The following is a 12,008-nucleotide window of genomic DNA, read 5'->3' on the forward strand; positions in this document are numbered from 1 at the left end:
ATGTATGTTGTTGCCCATGGAAGTTACCAGGCTGTAATTGGTGAAGACTTGGCATGTGAAGAAGACTGTGTTTCGCTCTTGGTTGGTGTCCTGGGCCTGTCTCTCTCCAGACGATCGATCGCCAAGCCTCTCCAGCTTAGCCGAGTCCGTCCTGGTCGGGTACAGTTAGGTACCTACATTCCTGTCAGATCCCCCAAGCCAACACCCCTGCTAGATCGTCGTTGTGTCGGACGCCTCGCCGAGTTGAGGCTGTGGGGTGGGCGAGGATTGGCTGGGTTCCCTTACAGCTCTCTCTGCGATGCGCCCACGGCCCGGGTGCAGCCCGCTGCAGGTCGGAGTCGGCACGCCGATTACATCATAGCCCTGGTGGACGCGCGTAGCAGTCAGACAGGTTCCCCTCTTCATCCATCCTTCACTTCGTCCGTCCCTCTTGACTGACCTCCATCTCTCATCACCGCCGTCTTCTTCTCCTCCAGGCCCACGACGAAATTATCGGCCCTCTGCATGAGCCTCAACCCTACGAGCAGTCGCAGCTCACTCGATCTGCCGCCGCATCCGCACCAGCCAAACGTGTTCGAACCTCGTCTCAGTCTACCAGCAGCACACCCGAGACCCCCGACGAGGTCTTGCTAGCTCGGTATTTTACCAGCCGCTCCCCCGAGCCCGAACGTCCTTCATCTACGGAGAGGTTCAAAGAAGGTATTCACAAAGTTTTGGAACGAACTCGCTCCCGTCTCGGCAGCATGTCTGAAAAGCCCCTGGACGTAATTAAGCGCGCTACCAAAGCTGCCGATCGCTCTCCGCACTTGCGAAAAAAGAACTTTACGGGTCCCGATATGGTAGATGCTCTTGACACAACCGGAATCGGCGGTGCCTATCATCATGGTGGTCCCTACGATGCCACATTGGCTTCTCGAAACCGAGACAAGCGTTACTCTCCTGTCGAGGCCGTGAAGAATACCAACCAAGAAGCACTCAGAGCCACTCCTAGGGAGAACGTCATGGACTCTCTGCAGCACCATGTGCCGCTTCAAGGAACTGCCACCATTCCGCCCGGCGAGCGAGACATGAGCGGTAGAGTCATGCAATATGAAGAGGGGGCTGACCTGATGAGGGAGAGCGATGCTCCGGGCGGCGCATACAAACGCTACGATCATGTGGTAAGTTGCACTGAGACACAATTACCTCTGTGAGGCATCTTTCATTTTGAACAGATGGATTGTCCAAAGTTCGCACTTTTCGATTCATCCCCCCTGCCTTCCCGCCCCTCCAACAAGCCCATAACGGCTGCTGTCATCTGAAGGCGAACCATCAGGCAGAGGCTTAAAACTCACACAACCACATCTAGCAATACCATCCGAACGATCTGAAAGGCAAGGGTGAGCCCTCCTACAGCATCGAGGAGGAGCGCAAGAAGCAGAAGCGCCAGCGCCACAAATCTCTCGACCCACGCGGCGCGTACGAAATGCAGCCCACCGCCAAGAGCCCAGGCAACGATAGGAAAAAAAGCGGCCAGGAGCGAGAAAGGAGCTATAGTCTTGGATCCGAGAGCCTCTCCTCCGATCGGAAGGGACAGAGACTCAGCGACAACATCAAGAGGCGCGTGAGTAGTCTCCGGCATAAATACGACGACGTCTAAGATCGGCATCCTCTCTTCCCTTTGGTTTGGGTGCCCATCGCACGATAACGTGCCCTCGACCAGGCCACTGATGCCTTTGCCGTGTCTGATTCTCCTTTTCTCCTCGTTGTTTCCCTTCTGCCTCTTCTCCTATGAAAATTTCCTTTTTTCTCTCCCTTTTCTCCGAGTTATGTGTCCTTTGCCTCGGTTCTGCTTCTGACTCCGTCTTGCATTGGAGGTATTCGTTCCCAGGGTCGCGCGCATTCTCGGATAATACGTGGAATGACGTTTAGGAAACCAGATAGGGATATTCGTGAGGCAACGGCGGAGAGCAGTCTCGATGTTTGGCTCGCATCTTCTCTTCTTGTCTGCTTGTTTTCTTTTCCTTTTCTTAATTTGCATTCGGGTCTTCTCAACTGTTGTTTTCCTTTGTCCCGGACCGGAGTTTGGTTTGACAGAGGGGACGGACTAGTAACAGGCGTACGGCTAGGCATAGATGGCATGATCGACTACATGTGCGAGAAGAGTCCCAAGACTCCAACTGATTCTTCTCTCTCTGTATGTGTGTATGTGTGCCTGGCACATGCGGATAGATACGTTGGAACGGTTCAACACGGAGGGATATGGCCCGGCGTGGCGCCCACATAGGAAGGGATGGTGAATAAATTGCATTAGAAAGAAAAGGGGGATTCGGACGGCTAGCTTGTATGTGGCCCTTCTCGTAGCCCCGACTAGAGCACATCTCACGATGCGCTATTGTATGTACGCTTGAGGACCTCTCAAGAAAGACATATTCTTCTCTCAGTGTCAATGAATACGAAAGAAGAACATCTGACTGGGTAGTCCCCCAGCAAGACCAAAATTTTAGTATTAGGAATAAGAAACTAACTAATTCTGTTTCCATCTACCATTCCTATTCATACACGGGTACTGTCAACTACCGGTAACCAGGGAGCAACGTTCCCTACGCCTCGCGCGCGGCGACAACCTCGCGCCTAGCCCCCGCACGCACGCATGCACGCACACAACCGCAGCGCGCCGCCTTCACAAGTAGCCGAGCCCGGCGGCGCCGAGGACCTCGCGCAGGACGTCGCGGACCTCTGCGGCGCCGCCGGTGAAGCCGACGCGGCCGGCGATCTCGGCGCGGCGGCCGGCGGGCAGCTCGGGCCAGCGGGCGAGGAGGAGCGCGCCGTCGACGACGCTGCGGCCGGCGCCGGCGTCGACGCCGGGAGGCAGGCGGCCGACGACCGCGGGCGCCACCGCCCCCGGCGCGCGGTAGTCCTTGGGGTTGAGCCCCGCGTGGTGCGGCAGCGACGACAGCAGCTGGCCCGTCATGAAGGAGAGCCGCCGGTACTGCGGCTCCGAGAGCGGCGCGAGCGTCGCGAACACCCCCGTCGGCGACGAGAAGAGCACGAGGGACGGCGTCGGCGCGGCGGCGGGGGGTAGAGGAGGGCGCGGGGCTGCGGTGTCGGCGTCGTCGCCGTTGGCGGTCCTGTCGGAGGCGGCAGCGGCAGCGGCAGCGGCCGCGTCGTTGGCTTGCTGTTGCTGCTGCAGCAGCTGCGCGTAGTAGTCGGAGCTGGCGGGCAGCGTCCGCGGGAGGAGCATGCTCCGCGTGGGCGGGTGCGCGCCGCCGGAGAAGGTCGTGCGGTGCAGGAGGAGGTGGCCCTGTATGGACTTGGGATCTGCGCGTGATCGTTAGCACCACAAACACGCGCGGCCGGAATATGCGTGGGCAGAGGGGGAGGAGAGGGGTTTGGTGGTTGGGGGACGCCTACGGTCGGGGTCGAATTGCAGGACATGGATGCCCCCGTCCGAGTCGCAGGCGACGATGAGGAGGTCGTCCCCGTCGGGCAGGAAGTCTGCCGTCAGGACCTCGAGTTTGGTGGAGCTCTTCCCGAAGAGAACCATCTTATAGGGCTCTTCGGTGTAGCCCGTGAACCAGACGCCCTTGACGGCGTCGGCCAGGAGGCAGAGACCGGTGCCCCGGAGTTCCCGGACCGCCGTCACGTAGCAGTTCATATCCATAAACGCGACGGGTAGGAGGGTTCCGTCTTCCTTCAGGCCGCGGACCATGCACTTCTGGCCCTGGGCGACGAGCATCAGGCCCTGGGTGCCAATCTCCGAGAGCGCTGTGACCGCGCCGCGGGGAATGTCCTCGTTGGCTATGAGCTTCAGCTTCTTGTTCGTCTCGGGCCTTCCCGGCTCGGGGATGACGGTAACGATGTCGTAGACGAGAACCCGGCCCTTGACAGGAAGATCTTCGCCACGAGATACCGCTGTGCCGACAGCGATCAGATGCTTCCGCTCGTTGGTCGACTCCGAGACTTCGAGGTTCAGGGTCTCGATACACATTACCGTCTCACACGGTTCCATCTCGATGGCGTCGATGACGGTCCAGCTGGTGGGGTTTATCAGCTTGATCACCCCCCGTGGGACTAAGGGCTTCAGCGTGAGATCCTTCTCTTGCTGCCATTCCTTGTGATAGTCGTCTTCTTTCGGCAACTCGAATGGCTCTAGGGTATCGCAGCCGACGACAAAAGTCCCGGACGGCGGGTGATGGGAGATGGAGAGTACGTCGATATCTAACGGCACTTTCCTGAGGGCCATGCCTATCTCAGCGTAGGTGTGGTTGCGAATTGGGATCTGGGAAACTCGGGCGAGACCCTTGAAGTCTGCGTAGATGAAACCTCGTTCACAGCCTTCGGTGTGGAACGGGCTCATCCCCCGGACTCCGTCGCCCTGTAATCCAATTACTTTTGGCAAGGTCTTCGACGATCGCAGAATGAAGCTCGGCGAATTTCCCGGGATAAAAACTGTCTTATAACCACCAACGTTATCACACCGCCGCATCGCAAGCGGACGCCATATCTCGTCGTCCTCGTCATCTAAGGCCTCAGCTGCGTTATCTGCTATAGTAGGATTGGGTAGTTTCTGAAAGTGAAGGGATGTTGCAAGTTCCTGTCCGGCCTCCGAAGATGTGCGGAAGGGTTGGTATATCGTAACGTCGTCATTATCGTGGCGGGCCTTACACTAGTGAGCGTCACGGGCAGTGTATATTGGATATCGGGCCCTACTTACGACCAAGTATGGGTTCGAGGAAGTCATATCTCCGAGATCAGCTACTAGGATTTCTTTGATGATCTCTTTTGCAGTCCCGCGCCTTGCCGCATAGTTCGCTGACAGGGTAGGGGGCACGAATGGCAAGCCTTCCGCCACATACACTGGTTTGGAAAGATCGGGAAGGGCGTATACCTGAAGCCGTCAGCAACGATGGCGAGGAATGAAGAGACAGCACCCACATGTAACGCGCCAGCCTTGCTCAGCAAGAACATGATAATGTTTTCACCAGATTTCGCTCCCCTGTCGGTCTGAACTTTGACAAACATGCCTGTCTTGTCTTCATACAAACAGCCGGTAGCCCATTTGGTAGAAGCCAGCGCGGCATCTCCTTTGTCTAATTCCTCAAGTTCTAGGATTTTGTCGATCTTGGCGATGAAAATGCTGGCGTCGTCTCGCACCAGAAGGAGGAACGGATCGACTATGCTAGCACTATCCACTCTGGGCTCTGCGCCCGTCTCTTCATCGTACATAGGGAGGATTTGCGTCAACCCAAAGTCTGTTACGGGCAGGTTAGCGTCGGCTTGAATCGTGCCGAAAAGGCGTCCTCACCTCCGTCGTAGCAGTGGACGGCCGTCTTGAGCACTTGGATGACCCTCATGTGCTTGCCCATGGTGCCGGCTTCGATAGTAAATCCAGCAGCCGGGTCAAATTCCGTCCCCGTTAATGCCTCGAAGCCGGCCCCCGTCAGGGCATACACGTCCGACGTCTCATATCCGTCCAGGTCGATTTTAGAAACAATCATGAAGCGGTCATATTGCGCAAATGTCTCATACTCAGCGCCCATCGGTGTAGCTCCTTTGTCGCCCTGTAATGACTTTGGTATCGGCTTTTGGGCGGCCATAGTCCAGAAGCCCCTCGCTTCAGGAAATTCGAAATGCCCGATGACTTTGGGTTGTATTTTTCGATTGATTATGGCAATCGAGCCAGCATTGCCTCGTCCGCACGCACATACGAGGCTAAGATCGCTGGTAACGCCGTCTTGATTTTTTTCTTCCTCCTTGTCAAATGAGAAAGCCTGGCCAAGGGTAAAGTCTGTGATCGGCGCGATGCTGACGAGGCGGTCGTGGACACGGAAGACGAGCTCCCCGGGTTTGCTACCGGGAGTGTTGATGAACCGGGACGGTGAGGGCTTCGCGGATGCGTCTTCTTCGCCGTATAAGTCGTCGTCGTCGTCGTCCATGTCGTCTATGTCTTCGTCATCTATGTCGAGGTCTAGTGCTGGGTCTTGAAGGCGGAGTTTCCTCCTTCCAGCCTGGCCTTGCTTGCGGGTCCAACCGATAACGAGCGAATCGCCGCACTCACTACCGGCAAATAAACACGTCTTATTCAGCCTGCTCAGAGTCGTCACGCAGGTTGGTATGATAGAGCCACCGGCTTCGGGTGCGATCAACCGAAGGCTTAATCCAGACACGATCCTGCCATCAATTCTAAAGGTAAGCAGGGCTAGGTGTCCGTCGTTGAGAACTATCAAGAACTCTCCATTTTCGGCGGATAAGGCCTCAATCTCGCAGCCTTCCAGCTTCATATTAAGGTCAGACTGGTCGGCTAAGGAGAACGAGGTGGCCTGTTTCGCAAATTGGTTGACGCCGACACCGTGAGACTTGCCGGCCTGGTCGATGTGTATCAGCTCGTTGCTGCCGACTAAGAGGGCGCCGCCGACGGGCGCGGGGAGGGCAATGACTCGAAATAAATCTTGTGGCAGGCCATTGACGGATAGGATGGTGGTGGATGCTTTTTGCTGGATATCCAGGGTGAATACCATGTACGTTAGCTGGTCTTTTCGACCGAGGACTAGGGACGGCGACGTGGTGGAAGAGAGGATGCCGAAAGTTGGCTCTCTATACTCATGGAGGAAGGCAAGATGTACGGGACAGATGAGACTAGGGTCAAGATTGGGCAGTCGAAGGACAAATGAAGTTGAATATGGTGTGTCTGCACTGCTGCTAGTTCCATTTGGGAGCGCCGCGGAGGGCTCCTTGACCGGCCGCGGTCCATCCAACTCCTCGTCCCAATCCGCCATGTCAATGTCTTCTTCTCCCGCGCCTTTGAACTGGACGATGGCAAGGCTCCGCGCCCCAAACTTCAGCGCGGCGCACCGGCTTCCCGGGTCTGCCGCCAGGAAGTTGGTGTAGTTGCTCAGCGGAGCAGTCCACGGGCTTCCCTGCAGGTCATCCTGCTCGTAATAGTGTATAGATGTGGTGTTTATGGCGTGCTTCTCGGGGTCCCACTCTATCATGCTCATTTTAGCATCTCTAAAGGCCAGCAGGAGCGCCTCTCCGCCCGACGCGGAGGCCTGCGACTGGATACGCGCGAGTCCGGTTATGGTCCCAGCCAGGGAGAACTCGGCGACGAGCACGAGCTTCGTGTAGTTCGAACGGTCGGATCTCACGAGGGCGGAGTCGCCGCCGAGGAAGGACGACTCGAGGCCGTCGTCGTCATTAATTCGGGCATCGTAGTTCTCGATTTGTCGCGAGGATTGTAGTTGGGCATTCTGAGCCTTGTCAAGTTCAGCAGAGACCGACGTGGTGGTGAAGATCTGGAGGAGGGATGCTCTTGCGATGACGAGATTGTTGCTCTGCGCCGATACGAATGGAAGGTATAGGGAATGTGTGACGGCCGTCGGGGACGTCAACTCCGTATAGCATTGCATTTTGGAGCGGACAGCTTCATCTCAGATCTCCTGGTGCAGTGGGAGATGTTGTCGACAGGGAGCATTGGGAGGAGCAGCTAGGTAATAGGTCAGCTACGGTACCCAAAGCCTCGAAAGCGCGACGTACGCGATAAGATAGGTAAGATAAGATACCGCCAAATATGTATGTATGCAAGGCGACAGCCCCATTAATAACATATTTCACAATGTGAATAATTATAGGTCCCTAACCTCATATATCGTTATATCAGACAAGTAACCTCCCCTCTGACGATGATGTATCCAACTAAACGGCGCCTAAACCGGAGGCTAACGTTGGACATGCGTCCGCCTCTCCCTTCTCCAGCTCCTCACCTCCCAACCTACGCATCACGCGCTACTCACTGAATCATCTCGTCACGATTTACGCTATATTACTGATTACCCAGGTCCTGTTCACGGCATGGAATCATAAGCCCACACCCGAAGAGTTCCTTAACTTTGAACAGAGGTGGATGGGACGACCATCCAGCGGTTCGTTGTAGCAGCATCACCATCGCCATCAACGCCATTGCCTCTTCCCCTACGTTGTCAAATAGGTAACTAACGGCATAATCAGAGAACATATAAGACCCATATTCTTGGTCGTTTGCGACTGAGTGATAAGGATATCGAGCCGTGGAATGCAGACTCGGCCAGGGAAAGGAGCCTGCCTATAGACGCGACAGGACCCCGGCAACCGTCACTTGCCTAGCAGATACACGGCCCTTACTCGCTCGGTGCTAGCATCATGGCGGGAATCACCTCCTTTCATTTCTTCGGCCTTCCACCCGAATTACGGACCGCCATCCTCACTCAGCTTCTCGTCTCGGACTCTAGTATCGTGCTGCACAACAAGACTCTCTTTCCTCGGCCGCTCTCGAACGCCGCGAGCACGCTGAACGTGTTCCTCGTCAGCCTTCAGATGTACGAAGAAGCCTCGGCGATATTCTACTCCCAGAACTGGTTCACCCTGAATGCTCAAAGCCACCGTCTACCTATCCATCTCACTGGCCGAGGCGGTTTCCTAAGCCGAGAAGGGCAGGATGCTCGCAGACGGGTGCGCAACCTAACACTTCACCTGACGAGGGTAGGCGGCGAATTTGGCGATATTCTGGGACCCGCACTCTCCGACATGGTATTGTGCGGAGGCCTGCGGGTGCTCAACGTGCGGCTGGGAGAGCCGAGTTGGCGTGGCGCAAATCGAGTGCCGGATCCCGACACGGTGCAACGGCCTCCTTTCCAAGCACTGCTCGACCTCCTAGCGGATCCGTATCTGGAAAAAGTCGAATTATCAACCTGGAAAGCGCATCTGGCCGTGTTCTGTCCGTTTCACCGAGAAGCCAGTTCGTTGACGAACCGGGCCACGGAGTCCACGGATGATCAGGGCCTAGCCACTCTGCGAAACGGTCCGGATTGGATCGAGCTGGATTGGAGGGCTATGAACGAAGTGCACGGAACGGGGCAGCGAATCGTGAGGATCGGCGAGAGAACCTATTAAGATGACACTGGCGAGGGATAACCGGCGGTCACCTTGAACACCCGGACTCTCCCCGCCAATGACGGCAGTCTATTTCAGGATTTGGTAGCACTACGCCAAGAGTAGTGAGCGAAGCCAAGATCAGATCAGCCTCCGCGGCGCACTTGTTTACCGAGGATATTGGTGTCTGTGTGGAGGGTTCACTTTTCATGGGACCGTCCGCGTTACCATGTTTGGAATCATAATGGCCACCGAGAGAGAAATCCCGTTACTCTGGCCCCCATCACATCTACGGGAGACGTCATATATCGCACCTGCGATACGATCCGGTTACGTACCGGTCTCCGCATCATCCGCGACTCTGTCTCATCGACGAACTCTTGGCGGAACAGCACAATAGAGAATTATATATCCCAACGGCAGCCAAGGCGATGTCTACGTATGCTCATGCAGCTAAGCTTGCTAACGCCGGCAGTCTTTTAGCCAAAGACCAGGGCCGGGCCCTGTCGATCACCCGTGGCCATCGTCCGCGAAGCACCGCTCTCACGGCTCCTATCATACCACCGCGCCATGTTTCATCTGAGCAGATCCCGGTACTATTTGGTTCGAGAAGGGTGGCCGAGAAGCGAAAGGCAAAAAAGGCTGGAAGACCGCGTGGCTGTCTGAGCGAGTCAAATCCTTTCGGTAGGCGGCATGGTGGAGTGAATACGATAGGCCCTCCTGGCCTACGGTTCCACGAAATTTCTGGGCGTAGGTGACTCGGAAGACAAATCGAAAACGTAGATTACGCAAAGAGTGTGGTGGCATTGGCTACCCGCACCATGGCTTGCACTATATCAGCTTGGCACATCGCCCTCCGAGCGGTAAACTGCAGGCTCTGCTCCGCCAAAAAGGGGGCCCTCACCAGTCTCGCCGAGACTGATTTGCGTCCTGTTGGGGAGGGAGGGGGGCGGGCACTAACTCCAGGCTGCCGCTCGCCACGCAACGTCGTCGTCGTCGCCTTCTCGGCATCGGTGCTAGGACGCATTCCGCGAGGACGGCGTAACGTGGGCGCCTCGGCGCGGCGCGTCGCATCGCATGGGGCACATAAGTATGTCCGGCCGCAGCGATGACATGCGCAAAAAGAGCTTCTGCCTATCGCAAGCGCCAGAGGAGGACATCTGCGCACGCCAAGAGAGTCCGAGTCTCCAGATGGGAACACCGGAGAGACGCTGAAAACCCCATCGACCCGTCTGTATGCCTAGGGATCGGTCGAAGACGCCGCAACAGCCCGGCAATACGAAGTACGATACACACAGTCAGGCCTTGCTTGGCGTCACTTACCGTCCACATCCGCCAGTAGTACCTAGGCCGCGCCCTACGGCGACCAGATCTGCCCCCCGCGGCGGCGGCCCCCCCTTACGTCCTAGGTCTCAGATTTTGGAGCTCTGAGGGAACGCCCGTTGGCGGATGAAGCCATATATATTCATTCCGTACCACCTCACCGTTGGTGCCTCTCCCCCTCCCTCCCGGCTGAGCACACCGTTTGGTTTTGTCTTATTAGATCCCGCAAATCTAGCATTTCATCAACCGTGACCTCGTACGACGCCGCGGGGAGGGGGGTTCTCTGTCTAGCACACCCACACGTGTGCCCACCTAGCGACATGTATCGTCCGCGACGATAATCTGCATCAATCAGCATTCGATATCATCTATATATCTCTCTCGCACGCGGTCAGCACTTGGTTGTCTGCTGCCGCTGATAACTATCCCCACCCTTTCACCCACCCGTCCGTCCGTCCGTCCGGGATTCTCCAAGAATCCCCCCCTCTTCTCGTCCTCGCTCGCCTTAGAAATGATCCCGGGCACAACTATGCGTGGGCAAATAGTCGTCACACCCTCCCTCCCCCCTATTCGCCGCCCTTTCTACGTCTACTTTGGGGGGGAGGGGCTTGTACGCTCCGTGGAACATAAACATATGTATATAGATAGCGTGTGTGAGAGTGTGTGCGTGTGCAGGCCTAGACTGCAGCCGCGTGCGCGACATATCATCACGCACACGTAGGTGCCGTTATATTGCACGTCGGATGAATAAGAGCCCCCCCCCCCTTCCTCCATCACACAGATCTCGTCCTCCACAGATTATTATCCAAATTTGACAAGAGAAATCGAGACACAGATGGAAGAAAAAAATGCCGCATGGCCCCTCCCCCGCCGCGCAACTGAAACAGATCATCGCTGCTAATCTAAGCACGAAGGGTCAAGTAGGGGGGCGGGGGGGGGAAGGGTTCGTCATACGGAAGTGGTGGTAGGCAGGCAGAACAAAGTCCGACTGCGCGAGGCGGAATGCTGCGGCTGCGGCTGCGAGATGGCCGGGAGAGGAGGTGTCTGTCATCACCATATACGTGCGCGCACGCGTATACGTAGGCATGGAGGCGTTGTCCCACCGCCACCACTCCTCGTCCACACACACACACACACACACACACACACACACACACACACACACACACACACACACACACACACACACACACACACACACACACACACACACACACACACACACACACACACACACACACACACACACACATACATACGCTACACACCAGCGACAGCGGGCGCGCGGATATCTCATCACGGATGGGAGGGCGAGAGCGGGGAAAGGAGCAAGCCCAGATACGCGTGTGTACGTGTACACGACAGGTAAGGTGTGTGTGTGCGCAGCCATGCGGCTGGGCCGGCCCAGGCCTGTCTGAGCTGGAGAGACGAGGAGGGCCAGGAAGGCAGAGCGAACCTGACTGCCTACCTTCCCCCGACTTACGTCTGCTCTACGTGAGTTCTCTGTGTCTCCCTCTCTCGTGTGTGTATGTGTGTGGGTGTAGGTGTGGGTGTCGCATATTCTTGTGCGCGGGTGGATAAGGCGCGGGTAGCCGCCGCAACGCTGTATCGTACGTGCGGCCTATTCTAGACTCGCTCCCCTTCCCCCCCTGCCTCCATCCCAATGTTACATACTCCAGGTCTCCAGGTCCTCTGCTGTTCTCTTCTTCTGTCGTGTATCTGTACATTTCCGTGCGTTTCTTTTCCCCTCGTCTCTATTGGTTCCCCTTCGCCGGGGCCGTCGCGTGACGACTGGCGGG

General features: G+C 56.7%; 5 protein-coding genes across 5 annotated transcripts; 3 read left to right on the forward strand and 2 right to left on the reverse strand.

Moving 5' to 3' along the window:
- Positions 1 to 80: 80 nt before the first annotated feature.
- GGS23DRAFT_561909 (uncharacterized protein) lies at positions 81 to 1,788 on the forward strand. The gene is made up of 2 exons (XM_051515984.1): positions 81 to 1,160; positions 1,349 to 1,788. Exons 1-2 carry the CDS (start codon positions 744 to 746, stop codon positions 1,637 to 1,639), a joined length of 708 nt encoding a protein of 235 aa, XP_051373519.1. The 5' UTR covers positions 81 to 743; the 3' UTR covers positions 1,640 to 1,788.
- On the forward strand, positions 1,502 to 2,504 carry GGS23DRAFT_561915 (uncharacterized protein). Its single transcript, XM_051515985.1, has 2 exons — positions 1,502 to 1,812; positions 1,857 to 2,504. The coding sequence occupies exons 1-2, from the start codon at positions 1,710 to 1,712 to the stop codon at positions 2,264 to 2,266; spliced, it is 513 nt and encodes a 170-aa protein (XP_051373520.1). The 5' UTR covers positions 1,502 to 1,709; the 3' UTR covers positions 2,267 to 2,504.
- Positions 2,505 to 3,277: 773 nt separating this feature from the next.
- On the reverse strand, positions 3,278 to 7,490 carry GGS23DRAFT_561919 (CPSF A subunit region-domain-containing protein). The gene is made up of 4 exons (XM_051515986.1): positions 5,288 to 7,490; positions 4,918 to 5,234; positions 4,697 to 4,870; positions 3,278 to 4,642 (listed from the first exon to the last, which is right to left on the reverse strand). Exons 1-4 carry the CDS (start codon positions 7,386 to 7,388, stop codon positions 3,314 to 3,316), a joined length of 3,921 nt encoding a protein of 1,306 aa, XP_051373521.1. The 5' UTR covers positions 7,389 to 7,490; the 3' UTR covers positions 3,278 to 3,313.
- Positions 7,491 to 7,598: 108 nt separating this feature from the next.
- On the forward strand, positions 7,599 to 9,112 carry GGS23DRAFT_464448 (uncharacterized protein). The gene has a single exon (XM_051514157.1). The coding sequence runs from the start codon at positions 8,158 to 8,160 to the stop codon at positions 8,905 to 8,907; it is 750 nt and encodes a 249-aa protein (XP_051373522.1). The 5' UTR covers positions 7,599 to 8,157; the 3' UTR covers positions 8,908 to 9,112.
- A 1,734-nt stretch (positions 9,113 to 10,846) lies between these two features.
- On the reverse strand, positions 10,847 to 11,735 carry GGS23DRAFT_464445 (uncharacterized protein). The gene has a single exon (XM_051514156.1). The coding sequence runs from the start codon at positions 11,597 to 11,599 to the stop codon at positions 11,126 to 11,128; it is 474 nt and encodes a 157-aa protein (XP_051373523.1). The 5' UTR covers positions 11,600 to 11,735; the 3' UTR covers positions 10,847 to 11,125.
- Between the last annotated feature and the right edge of the window lie 273 nt (positions 11,736 to 12,008).

This window comes from Durotheca rogersii (assembly GCF_024521655.1).
Source record: "Durotheca rogersii strain YMJ 92031201 chromosome Unknown GGS23scaffold_6, whole genome shotgun sequence".
NCBI lineage: Eukaryota > Fungi > Ascomycota > Sordariomycetes > Xylariales > Xylariaceae > Durotheca > Durotheca rogersii.